The following is a 20,336-nucleotide window of genomic DNA, read 5'->3' as shown; positions in this document are numbered from 1 at the left end:
GGAGCTGGGGAGGGACAGGACGCAGGGAATGGCTTCCCACTGCCAGAGGGCGGGGCTAGGTGGGATATTGGGAAGGAATTCCTCCCTGTGAGGGTGGGGAGGCCCTGGCACAGGTTGCCCAGAGAAGCAGTGGCTGCCCCACCCCTGGAAGTGTCCAAGGCCGGGTTGGAGCAACCTGGGCTGGTGGAAGGTGTCCCTGCCCATGGCAGGGGGTGGGACAAGATGACCTTCAAAGTCCTTCCCAACCCAAACCAGTCTGTGATCCCGTGGCAGGGCTGTGTTGGTTTCTCGGATACCCCAATTCCCTGCCCTGACACCCGTTTTGGGGTCTGGGCTCCTCAACCCCAGGGGAGAAAAACAAGAGTAACCACACACACAGCATCACCAGCAGCCATTGCCCATGGTCTTTATTATTTTTATTTTTTTTCCCCAGACAACATTTTACATAGTTGGTACAAAAAACCCCCCAAAATAAAATGAATGGGGTGGAGGGGGGAAACCTGCGGCAACAGGAACTGGGGGATCTCACTGCAGGGACTCCAGCAGGGAATCTCTTTGGAAAAGTGTGAGTTACTCAGGGGTCACCCTGAGCCTCACACACACACAGCCACCCCGATTCGTCCCCTCCCTCCCACCCAACTCCATAAAACTTCACGGGTTTGACACAAACTTTGGTTGCTAGCAGTAAACATGGGTTACATTCTTCCGTCTCCTCGTAGACAATTTTTGGGGGACTCGAGGCTTTTTGCCCCAGGGCAAGACACCCCCCTCCTGAGGGATATCTTTATTTTATTCCTCATACATTCAAACACTCCCGTGTCACAGCAGAACCCTGAGCGTTGCCCCATCCCCTCATGCATAGTGCCCAGCATGGGCAAGGGTGGGTGATGATGCAGCAATTCAGTTAATTATTGTCAAAGATTACGGGAAGAACCACAATGGCAAACGCAAGGAGGTGATGATGAGAATCAATCCCATCATTTCTCGGCGTGGCTTCCCCTTTGCAGATTAAAAAAATCCCTGTTTTCTTGGATCCCGGCACCGCTCTGGCCCCGGGGGAAACCTGAGTGATCCTCTATTTGCTTTAGCCCAGGACAGGGATGGTTACAGAGCTCATACCTGGCAGCTCTATGTGGGAGAGCAGATCCCATCTCCCTGGTCCATAACCTATTAGATCATTTGGCTATTTTTTTTTTTAAATTTTTTTTCCTCTTATTTTTGTAAACAATAATCAAGGAGAATACTGAGAGAAAATGGAAAGATTTACAGAGGTATTTACACACACACACTAGACATCTAGCAGAAAAAATCACCAGACCATTAAAGTGGGAGCAGGAAGGGGGGGGGAAGGTCCTACAGGATTCTTGAGGATGGATACAGGAATTAGGGGGGCAGCAGTTTCCCTGGCACAGCCGAGGTGCCGAGGGGAGGCCAAGAGCCCCCCACCAACGCTCTATTGCATTTACCCCGTCACACTAAAGCTGTTTTCCTGAAGTAGTTCTGTATAGATCCTTTTGCTAGCCAGGAACTAAAAGTCCTTCCCCCTCCCACCCCTCCCAAGAAGAGACCACCACCTCACCATAAAACTACCGGAGCAAGGCAGGGAGCAGCTGGGGAGCCGCTCTCCATCCCCCTCAATGCCCTCGTGTCGGGGGTCACCGGGCTCCAGCAGCCTCAGCAAGTCCCCCTGGTGACCCCAAACCTTGAGGATGGAGTCAGTGCTCCCCATCTGATCCAGCCCTGCTCTACATCTAAACCTATTGCTACTAAAAACCAGCGGAAACTGCGCCCATGGCCCGACACCGGCACGGCGAGATGCCCTCCCTGGGAAGGCTGCAAAGTGGAGTGTTAATGCCCCAAAAACTGGCATCCAGAGTTTCCCCCAGCCATGGTGAGTCAGCATTTGAGGGAAGCCGGGAAGGGAGTAAAATATGGAGCAGTTTCACCTCCCTTGGACTTGGAATCGGGTCCCTTGTCCCAGAGGGTCACGGACAGCCAGCCCTCAGCTCAAGGCAGGGGACTGAGGGATTGAGGATAACCTTCAGTCTCCCAACACCCTACTGGCCACTGTCTGCTCTTGCCATGTTCCCTTGAATGGGGCTGGGACCCTGAATTAGGCTGGGCCTGCCATCCTGGCTTTCCAACCCCCGACCACACGGCACCAGCCTGCTGGGAGCCTGTGTGACACCCCAGCCCCTGGGCAACAGGAGGGCTCAGGCTCGGGGTGGGCTGCAGTGTTCCCGTTGGGATGGTGGGGAAGGGGTGTATGAGCATAAACAGGAGAGAGAAACAGAGGACAGTCCTCAAAAGCCACCAGGCTGGGAAAAACTCTGGAGTTGGGGAGCCGACATGGGCTCTAGCAGCTGTTCCCTGCCCCATGGCACTGCCTGGCTTCTCCATCCTCACACACAGATCTGCAAACCCAAATTCGTCCATCAGTGCATGGGAAAGGGAGAGAGACTATTAAAATACAGTTAAAAAGAAAACAAATCCCAAACATACCAAAAACCACAACTGAAAAGCTCGACAACACGTCAGCCCACCTAGCAAACATGCAGTGAGGTAGATCTACACTTCCAATACAAACTTCATCACTTCTTTGTGCTGTTAGAAAAAAACCCTCCTCTCTGTCCAGCACTGGGCTACAGAGCCATTTTATCCCTGAGATTGCTCGAATACCTGAGAATAAGTTGCAGGAATTATGTCCTTTTTCTCTCTCTCTCTTTTTTTTTTCTTCTTTTTCCTTTTCTTTTCTTAAAGATTAAAATATACAAAAATACAAAACCAGAATATTTATATTAAAAAAAAAAAAAAAGAACAAACCCAAAACAAAGACGACAAACAAACCCAAAGATACGTCATTCACGCACGTCCTAGTGCAGGTTTCACTTGGCCTTGGCTTTGGCACGGCCTGGGGGGGCTGCCTTGGGAGAAGGGGTGTCCACCGGGGCCAATAAATAAAGGCAAGACTTGGGGGGGGCCATGAGGAGAGGGGACAGCAGCCACTAACCTGGGGACACCCTTGTCCTCTGTTCTGGGGGAGGCTCAGCCCCAGAGCCATCAATTTTTGGAGTGTGGGATGGGCAGGAGGAGCAGAGGTGTGTGTTTGTCCTGTGTGGGTTTGATCCAGAGCCCATGGGAAGATCCAATCTGGTGTCTGGAGCAGGCCATGGCTGGATCTATGTGAGCCCTGGGTGGGATGTGTACATGGGTTCCAAAGGAAATGCTGCCAGCAGCATTCCCGGGAGCTGGGTCTGCCCCGTGCCCAGTGCCCAAGGCTTAACAAAGAGCGTTCCTGCTCCATGAAACCCTCCCACTTCCCAGCTCCTGTTCCAGAGGCAGGGAGAAGCCTTAGAGGGGAAGAGCTGGCTGCATGAAACACCTTATGCTCTCTGGGCTGGCACTTGGGAGGGACTGGGGGAAAAACAAGTGGTTTTCTTTTGACTTGGTCTCCCCCAGGCCGCAGGTCACAGCCCATGAGAAAGTGGTGTTGGTCTGACCCTGAGGGATGATCCATTTCCTCCCAGGCTGAGCCCAAATCCGGGCTCTGCTGGTGTCAGCAATGGAGCAACCACAGAAAAACTGCGAATCCTCACACTGCCCTGGAAGTGAGAAGCCACAAGGAGCAGAGGGACCCATGGGACCGGCCCATGGGCATCTCCCTGGCACTCCACAGCCAGCCTTTCCCCTCAGCCTCCCTCCCTGGGGCAGGGCAGGAGCAGGAGTGGGTCCCCTGCAGCTCATCCAAGCTGTGCCAGAGCCTGTTTGAAGCTCAGGAGAACAAGGAGCCATGAGCTCCTCCCTGTGATGTGGCTCCTCTGCTCCTCCTCCCCGAGACACTGCCGCCTGGCTTAATTTAGGGAAAGAATAAAGGTGGATTAAATATGTTTGGGTTTTTTTAGTTGGAAGGGTTATGTTGGGTGATGCCTTCCCCTATTTTTGGAACGATCCATCCTGATTAAAGTAGGGCTTTTCCCAGCCTGGGAACAGGGGGAAGGTCTGTGCAGGGACACCGGGTCCCCGCTGTCTGCCCTCCCCAGTCCTTCACCCTGCCCTCCCTCCTCTGAGCCCCCACAGCTGCCCCTTGCCTTGCCAAAGCCTTTTCATCCCGGTGGAATCCCCCCTCTCCCTGCCACTCATCATCATTCCCGGGTCTCAGGGAGGAGGGCCGAGCTGTGCATGTCCTCCTCCTCTCGGAAGTAGGCAGGTTTCCCCTGGGAGCTGGGGGACTGCTGTGCTTTCGCGGGGCAGTTGGCGACCATGTGGCTGATGCTCTGGCAGAAGTGGCACTTCTTGGGCTGTGGTGGCAGCTTGCACTCCTTGGCATGGTGGTCCAGCCCGCCGCAGTTGTAGCATCTGTGTGAGGGGAAGACAGAGATTCCAGGAGGAGAAATGAGGTGGGATGTGCCGTGGCCGTGCCTGGGACCTATCTGGCTTCACAGCCAGAGCTGGGCTTTAAACAGCCCGGCTGCTGCAGGGATGTGGGCTCGGCTCTTTGGGGCCAGTGGTGGCCCTGGGGTTGGTCCCTGCAGAGCCCCAGCTCCAGCAGGGCCAGTTTGGGCTCAGTGGTGCTGCTGGTACCCAGGAGATGGCAGCAAACCTCTGCACCCAAACCACACACGGGGGACAAAAATCGGCATGTCAGGGGCTTCCACCCCTCTGGCTCCATCAGGATTCTGGCTCCTGTGTCTCCAGACCCCACTCCCAGGGTTACACAGCCCTCAGAACTTGCAGGGACCATGGCCATCAGTGTAGGGACAACCCGAAAGGTGGCTTCTTGCAGGGCTGTACCTTCCAGCCCCCATCCCACAGGTGCCACCTTCACACCGGAGGGGTGTGGGCAGAGGGAACTACGTTGTGTGCATTTCACATCCTGCATCCCTGTAGGATGGCCACAACCCTTTCCTCTTTCCTTTTCCTTCCCAGTTCCTTTCTGATTAGTTTATGAGAACAGCGGAGTGGGGCAGACAGCATCCACTGGGAAAACTGGGATGAGGCATCTCCAGGAAGCCAAGATGGAGAGGATGGGAGAGGAGAGGGGGAGATGAAGAGCTGGCCAGAAACTTGCCCCAGGGCTTGCAGCCTCACCGTGGGAGACACTGCCAGGACGTCCGGCTATTTCCTTCCCACAAGGAAGGGTTGCTCTTGGAGAAAATTACCCCTGCCCAGCACGGCTCCCTGAGCCGAGGGGAGCGGCCGCCCGGGGTGTCCCTGACCTCTGCCCTTCCCTGCTGCTTCCCTGCCCTTTCCCCACCGAGCTGCATCTGCCACTCATTAACTGCCAAAGGAAGCTGCTTTCCCAGAGGAAGGGTCGCTGCCCACCCCACTGGACTCGTGCCCATCCCCAGGGTACCCAGGCAGCTCCTGATCCTGCCCTGGATCAGCCCTGGATCAGCCCTTACCGGTCTCCTTTGGATCTGCGTTTCTGGAGGCTCTTGCCCTTGGGCCTCCTCTCGCTGCCGATGCAGAAGACGCCCCCCGGGCCGGTCACCCGGATGGACTCCAAACCTTTGGATGACTTCTTGAAGGTGAACTCGACAGCCTCGCCCTCCTTCAGGCTGCGGAAACCCTCCATGTGGAGCTTGCTCTGGGGAGGAAGGACGGGGGTCAGCACAAAGCTGGGGGTGTCCACTGGGCGCATGACAAGCCCCAGTCCAGCAAACACCTCCTGTGGCACAAGAGCTGCCAACATTCCCCTGTGCCTGTCCCTTGTGAGGGGATAGACATTGAGGATCAAGCTCAACCAGGTACCTTCATCTCCCTAAAATCTCTGGAGCCCTGTTTGATAACACAGAGCATTCAGTGAGCTGAGACACCCGGCTGAGTGGGGATCGCTGGTTTAAGGGCCAGCAGAGATGGCTTAGACCCAAATTTCAACGAAATATTGGCTGTCAGCGCTGCAAAACAACCCCCTTCTCCCACTCAGCCCTGTGCTGGGAAGCGAGAGCTGCTCCTGCACCTCTAAAACATCATTTTAAAAATACAAGAGGATCTTGAGGCTTTGCACAAGCATGGTCATGGCAGGACCCACGGTAAAGCCAGGAGGCTGGAAGCTGGCACTGCCAGCCCCCTCACTGCAGCTCACCTCAGTTCAAGCCATTTAATCACCTCCAAAAATTAATTAAGCAGCCATTTGGCCCAGGATTATCGCTGCTGGGAGCTTCTCCCACCCTTCCCAGGACCACCTCTTGTCCCTCCCAGGATCACCACAGTGGTCATCACAATGCAAGTCAGAAAGACCCAGGCTGGGGAGGGGGTTGTGGGATGACAGGAAAATCCTCTCCACTTTCAAGAGCTCTCTCCACTTTAGCAGAACAAATCCCTAAGGAGCCAAGCTGGGCAATGCAGGCGACAACTCTTAACCCCCTGTGCCACGAGCATCACTGCCAGCTCTGCCTGAGGGCCACTGCACCCCGGGCAGCAATTCCAGCACGGCATTCCCTCAACTCCGTCAGACAGCAGGAGCCCGAACGACCACGACCAAAAGAGTTAAGGGGATTTGCTGGCAGAGGGAGGAGCAGCTCCAGCGGGCTGGGGATTCCCAGCAGAGCCGGCGCCAAACGCCTGCGCGGCTGCGGCAGGACCCTGCATTTATGAATGGAGCATCTCCCCCCATTCATGGCCCGGAGAGTTCCCGTCACGTGGGGCCGTGGTCACCCATTCTTCCCGCACGGAGCCTCCGCGTGAACGGTACCCGGGACAGGCAGGCACGGTCTGTTCCCATCTGCACCCCAAATCTCACCAGGACCCACGAGGAAGCACCCCATGTAAAAGCAGGGAGGGAAGGAACCGAGTTTTTGGGTTTTAGGATTGAATTTTTCTTGGTGGGGTCTTGCAGGATGTCCATGGGCCTGTGGGTCTGTGGGGGAAGTGGGAACGCAGCAGAGCTCAAGGAGCAACCCTTGAGACCCTTTTTTCTGCTGTTTTCCCCCTTTTCTGTGCCTGGTGGACCAACTCTTCATGGGACAAACCCCATAGGCTGGCCCAAATCACCCTTGCCTGCTGGTATGGGATCCAGAGCAGGCCAGATGGGATTGCCCTTTGCTCTCTGCCCTGCTCCTGCTCCCAAAAGGGAGAATCATACCCTAAGCTATGAGGTCCCCAATGACAACAAGACATGACAGGGTCTCATGGCCACCTTTGCCCACCCAGGGCAGTTCCAGGACCACCCACCACTGGCAAACCCCCTGCCACGCTCAGAGGGGCACCCAACCACTGGTCCCCAACCCCAACCCAGCTCCCCCACAGTGCTGAGCATCTCCCCCAGCAGGAGCTCAGTGCCCAAAGCCTCGACCAGCACATCAGAGGAGGTGCCTCAGCGCCTTGGGATGGTTTGGGCAACAGGAGCTACCACAGATGGGGAATTTGCCCCACTCCAGCAGCAGCCACAGGGTTTTGGGAACAAGGAGGGGCTGAGCATCATTCCCTGCGGGCCGGGGGGACAAGACCAGCCACCTCCTGTGGCTGCTTTCGGGGTGTTTACAGCCCCAGCTGGCCCAGCTGTGTTTACACTGCGGGGATGAAAACTCCCAGGCACTCTGGGACAAAGCTGAGCCGTGGCAGGGGGGACCCTGGCGCACAGGCTGGGCCCCCCCCAGCTGAGCCCACACCTCGGGCACCATCACCCCGATGCCAGGATCCACCCCTGCCCATCCATTCCGAGGAAGAGGAGGGCTGGGGCAGAAGCTGCTGCGACATGATGGGGGAAGCGATTTATTTTCCGGGAGCGGGCGAGGATGACAACCACCCCCCCAGCCCCCTCCGCCAAAAGGCCAAAGGAAACGCCCTCTCCCCAGGGAAGGGGGGGGACAGAGGCTGGGGCGCCCCAGATCTCCCCCCCCCCCCCGCCGCAGCCTTTTGATGTGAGCTGCAGAGTGGCTGGTGGTCCCTGCGCATCCCCCCTGCCCCCTTCCCAAAACACACACATTGCTGGCATTCCTCTGTTATCAGATAGGTAATCAAACTGCAGCCCATTGAATTAGCTGCATACCTCCTGCATCTGAAAGGAAGGGGCCCAGAGCCCCTGTCCCACACCACACACAAAGCCGGAGCCTTCCCAGGCCTCCACACACCCACACCCCCCCCCCAAAAAATAAAGAGAGGAAGGGGGGGATTGGAGCGAGCCGGGGATGCTGGGGATGAGGGGGAGCGCAGGGGAGGGCCAGGGCCGGGAGCCACCGGCCAGCGAGAACAAAGGGCCGGCGGCGGCCGCGCTCCCGCTGCCCAAATTCCAGGAGTTCCAGGCCCTGGCGGGGGGAGGAAGGGTGGCCGGCATGGCCGCGGCCCCTCTGACCCCCTCCAGCCCCTCCACACACCAGCCCTGCGTCCAGCTCACCCACTGCAGGAGAACTGGGGTTCACCCGTTGGGTGCCAGGGTTTGGGGCCTGGGTCCCTTGGAGGAGCTGGGGGGTCAGTCTTGGGGATATGGTTTTGGTAGGGGGGGTGTAGGGTCACCCTGGATCACAAAGCAGTGCCATCCCAACTGTTTTAAAGCACAGCCTGGTGCAAGGATGTCCTTGTCATCATTAGGGCCTGGGATTAACCAGCAGGACAAGGAACAGAAGCAGAGCTGGAGCATCTTCAACCACCTCCCCCCCGCCAAGGCACCCCTTCATCAGTCAGCACAGTGTGCTTTTCCACCCAAAACATCCAAGGATGCTTTTCCACCCATCCTTTTCCTCCCATCCCGCACCCCGGTAGCTAATTTACGGCAGACAAAGACGCAGCACGTGAGCGGCCGAGCGCTGCCCACCCCCCCCTTCCACAGCACTGGGTGTCCCCCACGCTCCCCCCTGCACGTGGGTGCCTTCACCCCTCCTCTTCCTCCACCCAACAAATCCCTCATCACGGATCCCAGATCCCTGTTGAAGGGGTGACACCACAGAGCACCCCAAATCCAGCCGCTGCCCCTCAAACTGCTGGGCTCTGGTTCACCCCCACCCCGCCGGGCTCCGGAGGGGCTCGGCCGGCCCCGGGGTCACCATTGTCCCCGCGGCCTCCCCAGAGTGACACAAGGGGACATTTATTCCCAGCCAGCCCCGGCCACTCAATCAAACCATCTTTGTGTCCCGCGGGGCCTGGGGCGGAGCGGCCGCTGCACCTCGTCCCTCCAGCAGCGTTTAAACTGAGATCCTTTGGAAAACAAGCCGGGCTGGGATGCTGGGATAAGAGTGGCTGTGCCAAGGGCACGTCTGGGCCCGGTCCAGAGCATTTTGGGGGAGCCCAACCCCACTGCAGAGCCTCAGTGAGCTGAGACACCTCACTCTGCAGAGGAGGGTCAGGAAAAAAGGCCCAGGGATTGCTGAGCCCTCAGGAGGTCTGTGCCCCATCACTGTGGGTACCGCGTTGGTGGTGACCCCTGCATGGCACAGCTCGATGGCAAACAGCCCCCAGAGCAGATTTTGGCCCACATGGAGTAATGATCCAAGCCCTGGGACAGCAGGGCCAGCTCAGCTCCCCACCACTGGCCACAAGGCCAGCAGGGAAATGTCCCTTTGCCTTCCCAGCCTGGATCCATCCCTGAGCAAAGCCTTTCCTTGTCTCCACATCACATAGCAAATCTTTTCCCTGTGCTAGAAGCTCCAGGAACTGTTTTGGGGCTCACACACATAGGGGGCTCAGAGCAGGAATCATCCCAGTCCCTTCCTGCAGCTCAGACCCCCGTGGGAGCAGCCAGTGGATGCTGCTTGGGAAAGGGGGTTCTGCCTCAGCTCCAGGAGTTGGTGCAGAGATAAAGAGGGAGTTGGATGTGGGAGCCCTCGGGAGGAGCACGGGGGATTTAACATTAGCAGATCTTTCCAGTGCCTCCTTGGTGCAATATCCCCATTTTTTTTTTCCCCAGTTCAAGTAAAATCAAAATAAAGCCATTTTCCTGCCAAAGTAACTATGTTTGCTCTTAATTCTCCACCATAACGCAGTGAAATTAAACTCTAAGTACCAATTCTGGGGAAAAAAAAAAAAGAGCATCTACCACAGAGTTTAATCCATCAGTTTCCTGTCCTAAATCCTTTTAGCTCCTCTGGCTGTATTTTTCCCCACCAAAACCCTCCTGCACTTCACAGGGGCAGCTAATTGGGATCAGGGGCTGCGTATTAATTTTGTGCTCCCGTATTAAAGCAGGAAAGCGGCCGGGAGCAGCGGCACATCTTCCAGTGGTGATTTCGGCGTCATCCCGCTGATTCTTAGGTGCGAGTAAATAGGGAAAAGGAAACGTCGGAGCTGGACCTGGGAGCGGCAGGGACAGAGGCTCGCCAGGGCAGCAGCTCCATCCCAGCCCTCCCCAGCTCCATCCCCACTCCACCCCGGGAGCAATCCCATTCATTTGGGCCATATTATCTAAGAAACCATTCCAGGGTGTTTTCTCTCCCTGGGGCAGGGAGGGGGAGCTGGGGGAAGGGATGTGCCTGCGGCCATCAGTTAATCTTTAGACAGAGACAGGAGGCTTTTTTTTTTGTGTGTGTGTGTGAGCGTCTTGAGGGAGTTTCAGGGGTGGAATAAAGCAGCTCTCTTTCACTATTTCCCTCAGGATGTGGCGCACGAGCGATGCAATACGATTCTATTCCAGTGGTTATTTAAAAAAAAACAAACCACAAAATAAATAATTAAAAAAAAAAAACAACAAAGAAATTGCTCCTACCCCTCTCCCCCCTCAGAAGCAGAGATTCCAACGAGCATTTCTGTCCCTGGGGATCTCTGGATGGGGGGTTTTCCCTGCTCGTTGCAGGGGGGTTGGACTAAATGACCTTTAAAGGTCCCTTCCAACCCAAACTGTTCTGTGATTCCATGATCTCTTCCCGAGGGACATGTGTAACCCTGGTGCCCACCCAGCTCTGTGGGTGACCCTGGTCCCGCAGAGCAAACACGGGAGTGATGCACACGAGAAAGCAGGAAAAATGAGATCCTGCACGTGTCCCGTGCCTCTGTGAGCATCACAGGTCCAACTCCGACTCAAAGATTCCCCTTTTCCTTTGCTGCCCCCCCCAGCTCTGCACAAACCAAACCCTTCTTGTCAGATCCTGCCCCAGCAGGGGACCCCAAGGGAAGGCTGGACCCTGCTCCCTGACAGAGAAACTGCCCCTTGTTCCTCTGCCTTTGCTCTCCTGCACAGTCAGGGATGGAGCTGCCTCCAAACACGTGCTTTTTTTTTTTTCAGGACCTCACGTCATGCTCACGTGGATTATTATTATTATTATTGTTACCATGGCCACACACAGGCAGATGGCAGGAGCACAGGTGGGTGACAGCCCAGGTCAGATCGGCCAAAATCCATGTCCAAGGAGCTGCCATCCCCCTCCATCCCACCCCTGCCCAGCTGAGTGGAGATGGAGCCCCTCCACCAACCCTGACCCCCACGAGGCTCCCTGGAACGGCAGCACCCAAGGGATCACAGGGGGACTGAAGTCTCTCCCGTGCTGGGATGTGCCCAACTAGTTCCATGCTGCCCTGGGCACTCGGGCAGGGCAGCAGTGCCACGCCCCAGCAGGTCTAACCATGGGCACAGCAAGGACACACAGGACCATGTCACAGAGACATCAGAGACCAAACACCCTGCAGCCACAGCAGCCACGGGGGCCCAGCAGTGCCCAGCAGCTCTCCTTCTAAAATCATAAGGAGAAACGGAAAACCCACCTGACTGCTTTTATCAAGGATTTAGACCTGGTTTGGAGAAACGCTTGGAGACAGGGAGCCAAGCTGTGGAGAGCAGCAATTCCCAGGGGTTGGACAGCCCCTTCTCTCAGCTGGGCCCCATCCCAAAATCCCAGCCCTGCTGGTCTGTGTTCACTCCTCCAGCTCCAATGAGCAGCAACAAGCCTTGGGGCCACAGGGTGCCCCAATTTTCTCCTCTCCCTCTTTCCAGGTTGCCTTCCCTGGCAGCTCCACACTCCTTTAAGGGATGCCCAAAGCTGCATCCCAAGGGGACCACTGCAGCTTTAGGGTCTTCACCATCACCAGCCTAATTTCTACCACCTCAAGACCCCCAACCCCTTCACGGGTGCTGCTCAGCCCTTCACCTCTCTGGGACGACCTGCTCTGCTCCTCTGAGCTTTATCCCCTCTGTGTCCTCACAGCCCCCAAATGAATCCATCTCCAGTGTCCAGGGGAGGCATTTGAACCCAAATGCCTCATTTTTAGCTCACAATGCGAGGGAAAGGCAGCCCCGAGGAGCCCTGTTAGTCTCCTGTCCTGCCGAGATTTTAATCTCTTTGTGATCAGATAAAGGCAGAGGGAGATGGAGACGCGCTCCCTGCAGAGAGGGGCCATTCAGACCTGGTTCCTGTAATAAAGTGATTTAATAGATCTAAAGAGGCCAATTCCCTTCTTTCTCCCACAATTACTTCCTGTGGGTCATCATTCACATATGTAAATGAAGAGGGGAAGGATCGGGGTTTTGGGGGCTCTGGGGTGTTAAGCCCCAAAGGCTGGTTTGGGGTACCCTGTGTGGAGCGGGCAGTGGGTGCTGGACAGGGCACCCCGAGCCCTGAGTGCTGTCCCCTCTGGCTGATCTTGGCTTTTGCCCTCCCAGTCCTGACTCCCTCCCCGGGGAGTGGACACCGGCTCCCGGGAATCGCCCGGATGCTGGGATGGGGAGAGCGTCGGCAGAAGGGCCCGATTCCCCGAGAGCCACCCGAAATCAGCGAGGCTGCGGTGGGAACCTGAGTTTGGTCCCTCTCCAAGAAGGGGCCAGGGCTGAGCCGGGGATGCTCGGCAGTGGGAGAGCCGCCGGCATCAGCTCTGGCTGATTCACTGCAGGAGAGCAGCAACTTTGTGCCACCAGCGAAGTGGGGCAGGAGGCAAAGCCCAGCGCAGAGGAGAAAGATTCTCCATCAGCCCAAAGCTGCCCCGATTCTGCTGATGCAAAACCCCACGCTGGGACCACCCTGCTCTTCACTGCAGCAGGGGAACCCTCCACACCCTTTACTACCCAAAATAACCCCCTTTTTCCCAGTATTCCTTGTATTTCCCGAATGCTGCAAACCCTGCGCATGGGACCCCACGGTTCCCCCAGCCCTGGAAAACGGGGGGCACCGGGAGGCTGCAGCTCTCCCCGGGCAGGGGGATGCTCCCGACAGAGACACCCCAGTTAATTCTCTTTTCCTGCAGGAATGTGAGCAAAAGCAATCAGGAAACCAGACTGTCTGGGGGCAATAAACCCCCAGGAGAAGGGCGGGAGGCTTCTCCCCAGGGGCACTGGGTCCCGCTGTGCAACATTGAGATGCAAAGACCCATTTGCTCTCTGGAGAGCACCAGGATCTGGTTTTCCCTGGCCGATTTGGAGCCCTCGACTCCAAAACCATCTGTGTCCTGGCCTGGGATAGTAACTCCTAACAAGGCACTTTGCCCACACCGCAGCTGAGGGAGGAGGGATTTACATCTCCCCTGGTCATCATTCGCTTGCCAAGTCGCCATAGCCCTGCCCTGGAGCATCCACTCGTGGGTGGGGGGTGAGAGATCACCAGGAGCTTGTCACAGCCCAGAGGCTCAATCCTGCACCCCCAGATCGCAGGATATACCCAGCTGGGGGGATTTGGGCCCATGGAGAGCAGCAGCCTTTGAAGGCAGTTGCTCCAGGGGCTCCCTGGAGCCAGCACCATCATGCTCCTCCAAACCCACACACAAACCCACCCGCGTTTGCTCCAAAAACACTCGAGCCCCCTTCGCTCGTGCTCACTCTGCTCCCCAACCCCACGGCAGCTGCTGTCCCGGGGCCACACTCACCCCACAGACCCCCGTCCGCACGAGCCGGTGCTGAGCCTCACATCTCCCTCCCAGTGCTGGCCCCGGTTTGGACACCATCTCCAAACCATTTCCCCGGCCCCTGCGCGGGGGTCTCCCGGCAGATCCTTCCCCGGGAGCCGGGGCAGAGGGTTCAAGCAGTTGCAGCCCCGAATCCGCGACTTCCCTCGGCGCGGGGTCACCGACACGCGTGGGTCTTCCCCGCTCAGCAGGGTCAAACCCGGACACGAGACTGTCACTGTCATACAGGATCCAAAGGGACACACACCCGACCCCGCACGCCTTTGTGCCACCCGCGAGAGGGACAAGGGGCGCGGGCAGAGGTTCCCCCCTCCCGGGGATGAGCTCCAGCGGGGGAAAGCGCAGTCCCGCATCCCTGGGAGCGGGTACCGCGGGGAAACCGCCTCTTCCCCGTGTCCCTCCACGGGGCGAGCAGCGTCCCCGCTCCGGCACGTCCCGCCCGGCCCCGCGGGCACCTGCTCCCCTGGATCCGGCCCCGAGGGGCTCCTCAGGGAACAACGATGGGAAAATTAAATCGCTCGGGATCAGTTTACAGGGTCGGTCCCCGAGGACGAGCCCCGAGCTGCGGCCGTGCCTGCCCTTCCACCCGCCTGGCTCCGGGAAAACCCGCCCCGGGCGACCATGGCTGGACCCCGGGCTGGGACGGGGGGACCCCCGGCCTCGCGTGGGTGCGGCGGGGGGGTCCCCATCCCGCCTCGCATCCTCCGGAGGGTGCTGGGGGCTGCACCCCCTTCCCTCCCCACGCGGGATCCGGCCCCGTACCTGGTGCACGAAGACATCGACGGGAGAGTCCAGGGTCGCGCCGCCCTTGGCGGTCATGGAGAGGAAGCCGAAGCCCATGCGGACGTTGAACCACTTACAGATGCCGGAGCCGTGCAGTGGCTGGGATTCGTTCTCGGGCTTGGGCGAGTCTCCGGACGGCTCCTCGCCCGGCTTCGCACCTGGCGAGAGACCCACGGAGCCGCTGAGCCGCGGGGCTGGGGGAGCCGAGGGTCCCCCCCGGCCCAGCCACCCCGCATCCAGCCGGGCAAGCCCGCAGCAGGAGCCTCAAGTCCTGCTCGGGTTCCCCAGGCTGGAAAAGGCGAAAAAAATTCCAACTCCCCTCCAAAAAAACCCCAACAGAGCGGTGAGCTCTGCTTCCACGTGTGCGTGGGGATCACCCCAGGAGCGGGGGGAAGTGAAGGCAGCTCCTGCCAGCACGACCCAGGCGATGCGTGGGCTGGGGGCCCTAACTCCGTTTTCCCCTCAAAAACGTTAAAAACGAAAAAAATCCTACCCCGCAAAAAAACCCTCAAAAAGCCAATTAAAAAAAAAAACAAAACCAAAACAAAACAAAAAAAACCCCAAAAGATGAAAAAAAAAGAAGTATAAAAAAAGGGATAAACTCCCTCAAAATATCAACCCGCAACCCCCCTGCCCTCAGCAAGCCACGCTGGAGAAACTCTTCCCTACCGCCAGCATCCCCCTGCTGCACGGGCCTCCCCCGCTCCCAAACACCCCCAGCAGCCACCACCGGCCCCAAACTTCTGGGCTCATCCTAGGGCTGGAGGGGGGGATGAAAAAAAAAATGATATATCCCCCCCTGCGAGCCCCCCGGTGCTGCGCGGGGGAGAGGGGCCGCGCCGGGCCCGGCCGCGCTGCTGGGGCGCAGCGGGGCTGGGTGGGCCGGGGTCGGGGGGCTCCCTGCGCCCCCCAGCCGGGCTCTGCCGTCGTTATTAATAATCACGGAGCCGAGGCGGGCTCCGACAATAATATAACTTAACCTGCAAACTGCTGGTTGGAAACAGACCCCATCCCGACACTCGCTTGCAAATTCCGAGTTGTGGCTGTTACCGCCTCCTCCCTCCTCCTCCTCGGCCAGCTTTGAGGGTATCAGCCCAGCCAAAAAAAAAGGAAAAAAAAAAAAAAAGGAGGAAAAAAAAAAACAAAAACAACAAAAAACCCCAGCTTAGACCCCGCCGGGAGGGAGCCGAGAGAGGTTTGACTCCATCTTCACTCCAACAATAGGGGTGGGAGGGAGCGGGAGGGTTTTTTCAAAGGCTCCCAAATTCTCGCAGACAATAGCAGCCCCCGCCCCCCCCCCCCGCCCCAGGACCCACCCGCGGGGCCGGGGGGCGCCGGGCCCTGCTCCGCCATCCCGTCCCCACGTGATCCTAATTAACCCCCCTCGGTAATAGCGACACATTCCGGGAGGGATTTGGAGGGGGGGGGGCTGACCCCCCCCACACTTAGGGCACTTAGGGGCGAGGCCACCTGTCAAGGGACGAGGTGACTCCCGGGGGGGCGGGATGGACAGAAGGTGGGACCACCGAGGACTGAGAGGAGTTTCCACGTCGTTTCCCCGCGCCCCCTCCCCACGAGTGGAGCCACCTGCGAGCCGCGACACGGTGGAACGGGGGGAATCGGCACCGGGACGGGCTGATGCCCCAGGGCCGGGTGGGGGGCGGTTTTCTGGGACAGTGGGGTCTTCCTGCACCCCAGAGCCCCATCCCGTGTCCCGCGAGTGGGGCGCGCACCCCCAGGGGCCGCGTAACCCCCCGGGGACCGAGCGACCCCTCAGGGGATGCGCGACCCCCGTCCCGGCGGCACCGGCGCAACCCGGCGGCGGGGAGCGGTGCCGAGGCGGTGCCGGGGGCGGGGGGTCCCGTCGCCCCCCGGGCCGGGCGGGGACAAAGGGCGAGTGACCATCGGCTGCATTTCCGGCGGCGGACAATGCCCCGGCCGCGGGGGCACAGCGCCGCCCGCAGCCCCTCCCGGGGCTCTGCCCGGGGGTCCCCCCGCACCGCCCCCCGCACCGGGCTGAGCCCACGGCGCCCCCTCCTCCAGGGCGAAGTGTGGCTGGGGAGAGCGGGTGTGTTTGCACCCACCGCGGCCGCCCCACGAGGGACTCGCCACGCGCGGTGTCATCGCGCGGGGTATCGGGGGGCTGGTCGCTGTGCGGTCACTGGGCACGGCGGGGACCGCGCTGGTGTCACCTGGGGGGGGACCCCCGCTCCGGACGGGTGTTGCCGGTAAAATCCCGCGTGGGGAATCCCCGCGCGAGGGCTCCGCCGCCCGCGGGGCCGCCGGCGCTGGCCGTGGTGCTGAACCGGGAGGACCTGTCCAGGGTCCTGGCGGCGCCCTTCCTCCTCCCCCTGTCCTTCCTCCTCCTCCTCCTCCCGTCCATCCTCTTCCTCCTCCTCTCCTCCTCCTCTTGCCCTGCACACCCGGGGGCTCCGCGTTGCCCCTTCCCCGCAGAGCCGAGCTGGACTCCCACCCGCGGGTCTGGCGTGATGGCAAAGGAGGAGGAGGAGAAAGGGGAAGAGGTGCCGGACTAGGATGCTTTTTCTCTTTGGGGATTTTTCCAGCCGGTCAAGGCTCTGCCAGCTCCCGCAGCAGAGGTGAATCAGCATCCCAGGGGTCACAGGTGGAGTGGGGGGTGCCGTGACCCACCCATGACGTTCACAGGCGCCATCTCATTTTACACCGATTTTAGCAGGGATAGGCCGGGCTGGGGAGGAGATTCCACTGTTCTTATTCCTAACATCAGTCTTCAGTTGAGCCCTCAGAGCCAACGAGCAGCCCGTCACCTGCAGCAGCAGGAGAACAGAGTCTGGCCAGCGCTTCCTTTGGGATTCCCACTCCTCCCCCCCCAACCAGGCTCTGGCAGCCTGCAGAGCTCCCTGTCTGGGACAGGGCTGGTGGAGGGAACAAGGCTGGTGACAGTCCTGGCATGAGGGAAACCACGGTGCCTGTCCACACTTGCTCACATTTGCATTCCCCCTCTACCTGCCAGCACCCACAGCTGTTCCTGGTGGGGATCTGGGATCGTGGTCCTTCCCAGTGTCTGAGGAGCCAGGATGCATCTGGCCCCCTCTCCTGGCGGCAAGGGCCGGGTCCACAGGTCGTGTTTGTTCTTGTTTTCCTCTCACTTGTGGGATAACTAGGGCAAGAGAGAAAAAAATAACCCAAGATCCACCAGAGGCCCCTCCATATGGCTCCATCCTTCTCAGCTCATCCCTGCTTCAATCCCAGCTCCTTCCCCACTGTCCCCCTTTCACGTGGGGTTTGGGGAAGGCACAGCCAGTTTCCTGCATGTTTCACTCTCGTGCAGAGGTGTGAGGGTACGGGGGAAGGACGTGGTGAGGAATGAGCCCTTGCTTTCTCCAAAACCAGTCCTTCAGAAAATAATCCACTACCCTGCACCAGCTTCCCCCTTCAGCCCCTTCCTGGTGGATCAGCAGCCCCAGAGGCATTTTCCTGTAACTATTTAGTTACAGCAGTTGCAGCAACAACTTCCTCAGCATCCCCCAGTTTCTGCCCATCCTCAGTGACTTTCCATCCGTGTGACACAGCCACATCCCCGAACGTGGCACTTCCAGGCAGTGTCCCTTTACATCCCAACCTCATCTCCCCCAGCGCCGGTGACACATCCCTGCTTCATATTTCTGTGTGTGGCGTATTTGTTTTGGGGGCCTGTTGAATGGCAAATGCGAAAGGGAAGGGGACTCCTTCCTGTTCTTTCAGAGCCGGTCGCTGTGCCCTGCTCGGCTTCAAGGGAATAGCCGGCAAAGCGGCCGCTTTCACAAATAATGGCTTCATTAGATTGAAAGAAGTGGACAGTGACCTCACTGAAATGGACTTTCTGACCCCTGCTGACCTCTGGCCCCAGCTCTGACAGCCTGTAAATCTTCCCCCTCGGCACGGCCGGGGCGAGGGCAGCGCTCTGTGGAGCCCAGTGCCGGCGGTGCTGCCCATGGTCCGGCACCACGGAGCTGCCCGGGGGCTGCTCGGCTCCATCCAGCCCTGAGCCCGGCAGGATGAGGCCCCAGGGATGTGCAAAGCCCCGGGACGTGGGTCACAGCTTTGGCAGAGATGGGGATTGGTGTCCTCATGGTGCTGCAAACTCCACCAGGTGTCCTGGGGGGCTGAAGGGCCATGGAAAATGATGTTATGGGGCTGAGGCTCCAGCACCATCTCCCAGCACAGTCACTGTCACCATTTGCCCATTGGGAAGACCCCAACCAGCTGAAAAGCCTCCGAGCCCCTGCCAGGGAAAACTGATCCCTCTCCCTGCCCATCCCACAGGCACAGCCTTCCTGGCTCCACAGAGACACACAGATCTGCTTTAACCCCCTCTGAGTCCACCTCCACCTCCCTCCTGTGGGCACAGACTCTTCCCCACAGCCCCCAGTGCCTCTTCCCCACCCACCCTGGTGATGATCACCCAGCCCTGCCATCCCATCTGCTGGGGGGGAAACTGAGGCACGAGGGGGGATCTATGACCAGTGAGTGCCTGTACAATGGGAACCCATGCCAGGCACTCCACCCCACCGTGGCATGGCCCCAGTGCTGGCAGAGAGCCCCTTGCATCCCAGTGCCACCCACCTCCCTCCTCCCCATCCTTCCACGCTCGCTGCTGACCTTTGGCTACAAAGCAATCAATAATGGAGGCCACGGTGCTGCTCCTTCCCCTCAGTGGCCCCCTGTGCTCCCCTGCTCTCCCTGTGCCTCTAACAAGCCCGGCTGGGATTGAGGGATGCTCCCATACCTCCCAGCACTGGGATCACAGGGATGGGGCACAATGGCACAAGTGTGTTCCCAAGTGTGTAACCAGGCACCACCTTTCCCACACCTCAGAAATACTCCCCTGGGGCTCCTTTCTGGCTGCAGGGGGTCGGTGGGTGCCCCACAGCTCTGGGTTTGGGGCACTGGGCTCCCCACAGTTGGGATGGAGCATCCTGCTACCATCCCAAATGGGATTAACCCTGGCAAGGGAAGGGTGAGGAGCGTGCCTGAGGGGTGCCCTGTGGGGTGCTGCCTGGTGCCAGGCTTCCCCCAGCTTCCTGCCTTTCCATAAGAAAAAGGCGGGTAGGGACAATCCTGTCCCCTGGCCTGGAGCGATGGGTCGTGCCCAAATTCGGCAGCTCCCTTCTGTAAAAGCCCTGGGGCAGCAGCTGATTGATCGGCTGCAGAGCGGGGATTGATCAGGAGTTCAGCCCATACATATTCCTGCTCCCTGATAAAGGGGAATCGATAGCTGAAAGATATTCCCCCAAGGCAGCAGATCCCCACAGACCAGGGCTTGCAAGTCTCCCCTTGCCCCCTCAGTCCCCCCACCCCCGTTCAAGCCTTGCTCCCCCCGACAGCAAACCAGGCAGTGGGGGAGAAAATTGCTGTGGGGGATCTGGGGAGGCACAGCAGGAGCTTCTGCTCCCGTGGCTGGTTCTTACCTCCCAAAGCACTGGCCTGGCCTGCATCTTCCTCCTCTCACCGCTGGTTTTCCTCCTTCTCGGGGTGCTTGGGGCACACCAAGTGCCCCCTAAAGCCCTGGGCAGGGTGATCCCAGTGCAGCCGAGCTGGCTGGTACATCCACAGTCATCATCTCCAAACACCAGCACGGCCCTGGCTCAGCCCCTCCCCAGAGCTGGAAACTCGTTGCAGGTGTGGCCAGAGCTGCACCCTTGGGGTGTTTGTCCCCTGGGAATGGGGTACGGGCACCCATGTTCACCCGGGGGAGGGGGCTCTGCCTGCAGGTGACACAGCCTGTGGGGGTTTCCTTTTCCTTTTCCTTTTCCTTTTCCTTTTCCTTTTCCTTTTCC

The 20,336-nt window shown here is 59.0% G+C and overlaps 1 protein-coding gene across 2 annotated transcripts; it reads right to left on the bottom strand.

Moving 5' to 3' along the window:
- Positions 1-4,080: 4,080 nt before the first annotated feature.
- Positions 4,081-15,657, bottom strand: LIN28A (lin-28 homolog A). 2 transcript variants are annotated; one of them, XM_027706084.1, is made up of 5 exons: positions 15,519-15,549; positions 15,215-15,220; positions 14,518-14,696; positions 5,403-5,587; positions 4,143-4,356 (listed from the first exon to the last, which is right to left on the bottom strand). In XM_027706084.1, the coding sequence occupies exons 1-5, from the start codon at positions 15,547-15,549 to the stop codon at positions 4,143-4,145; spliced, it is 615 nt and encodes a 204-aa protein (XP_027561885.1). The 2 variants fall into 2 exon arrangements, with proteins under 2 accessions (XP_027561884.1, XP_027561885.1); XM_027706083.1 differs by lacking the exon at positions 15,215-15,220 and having other exon boundaries at positions 4,081-4,356; positions 15,519-15,657.
- Positions 15,658-20,336: the final 4,679 nt, after the last annotated feature.

This window comes from Neopelma chrysocephalum, unplaced genomic scaffold (genome assembly GCF_003984885.1).
Source record: "Neopelma chrysocephalum unplaced genomic scaffold, ASM398488v2 Primary Assembly neopelma1_361, whole genome shotgun sequence".
In the NCBI taxonomy this organism is placed as follows: Eukaryota; Metazoa; Chordata; class Aves; order Passeriformes; family Pipridae; genus Neopelma; species Neopelma chrysocephalum.
This window is presented reverse-complemented; position numbering and strand designations above follow the sequence as displayed.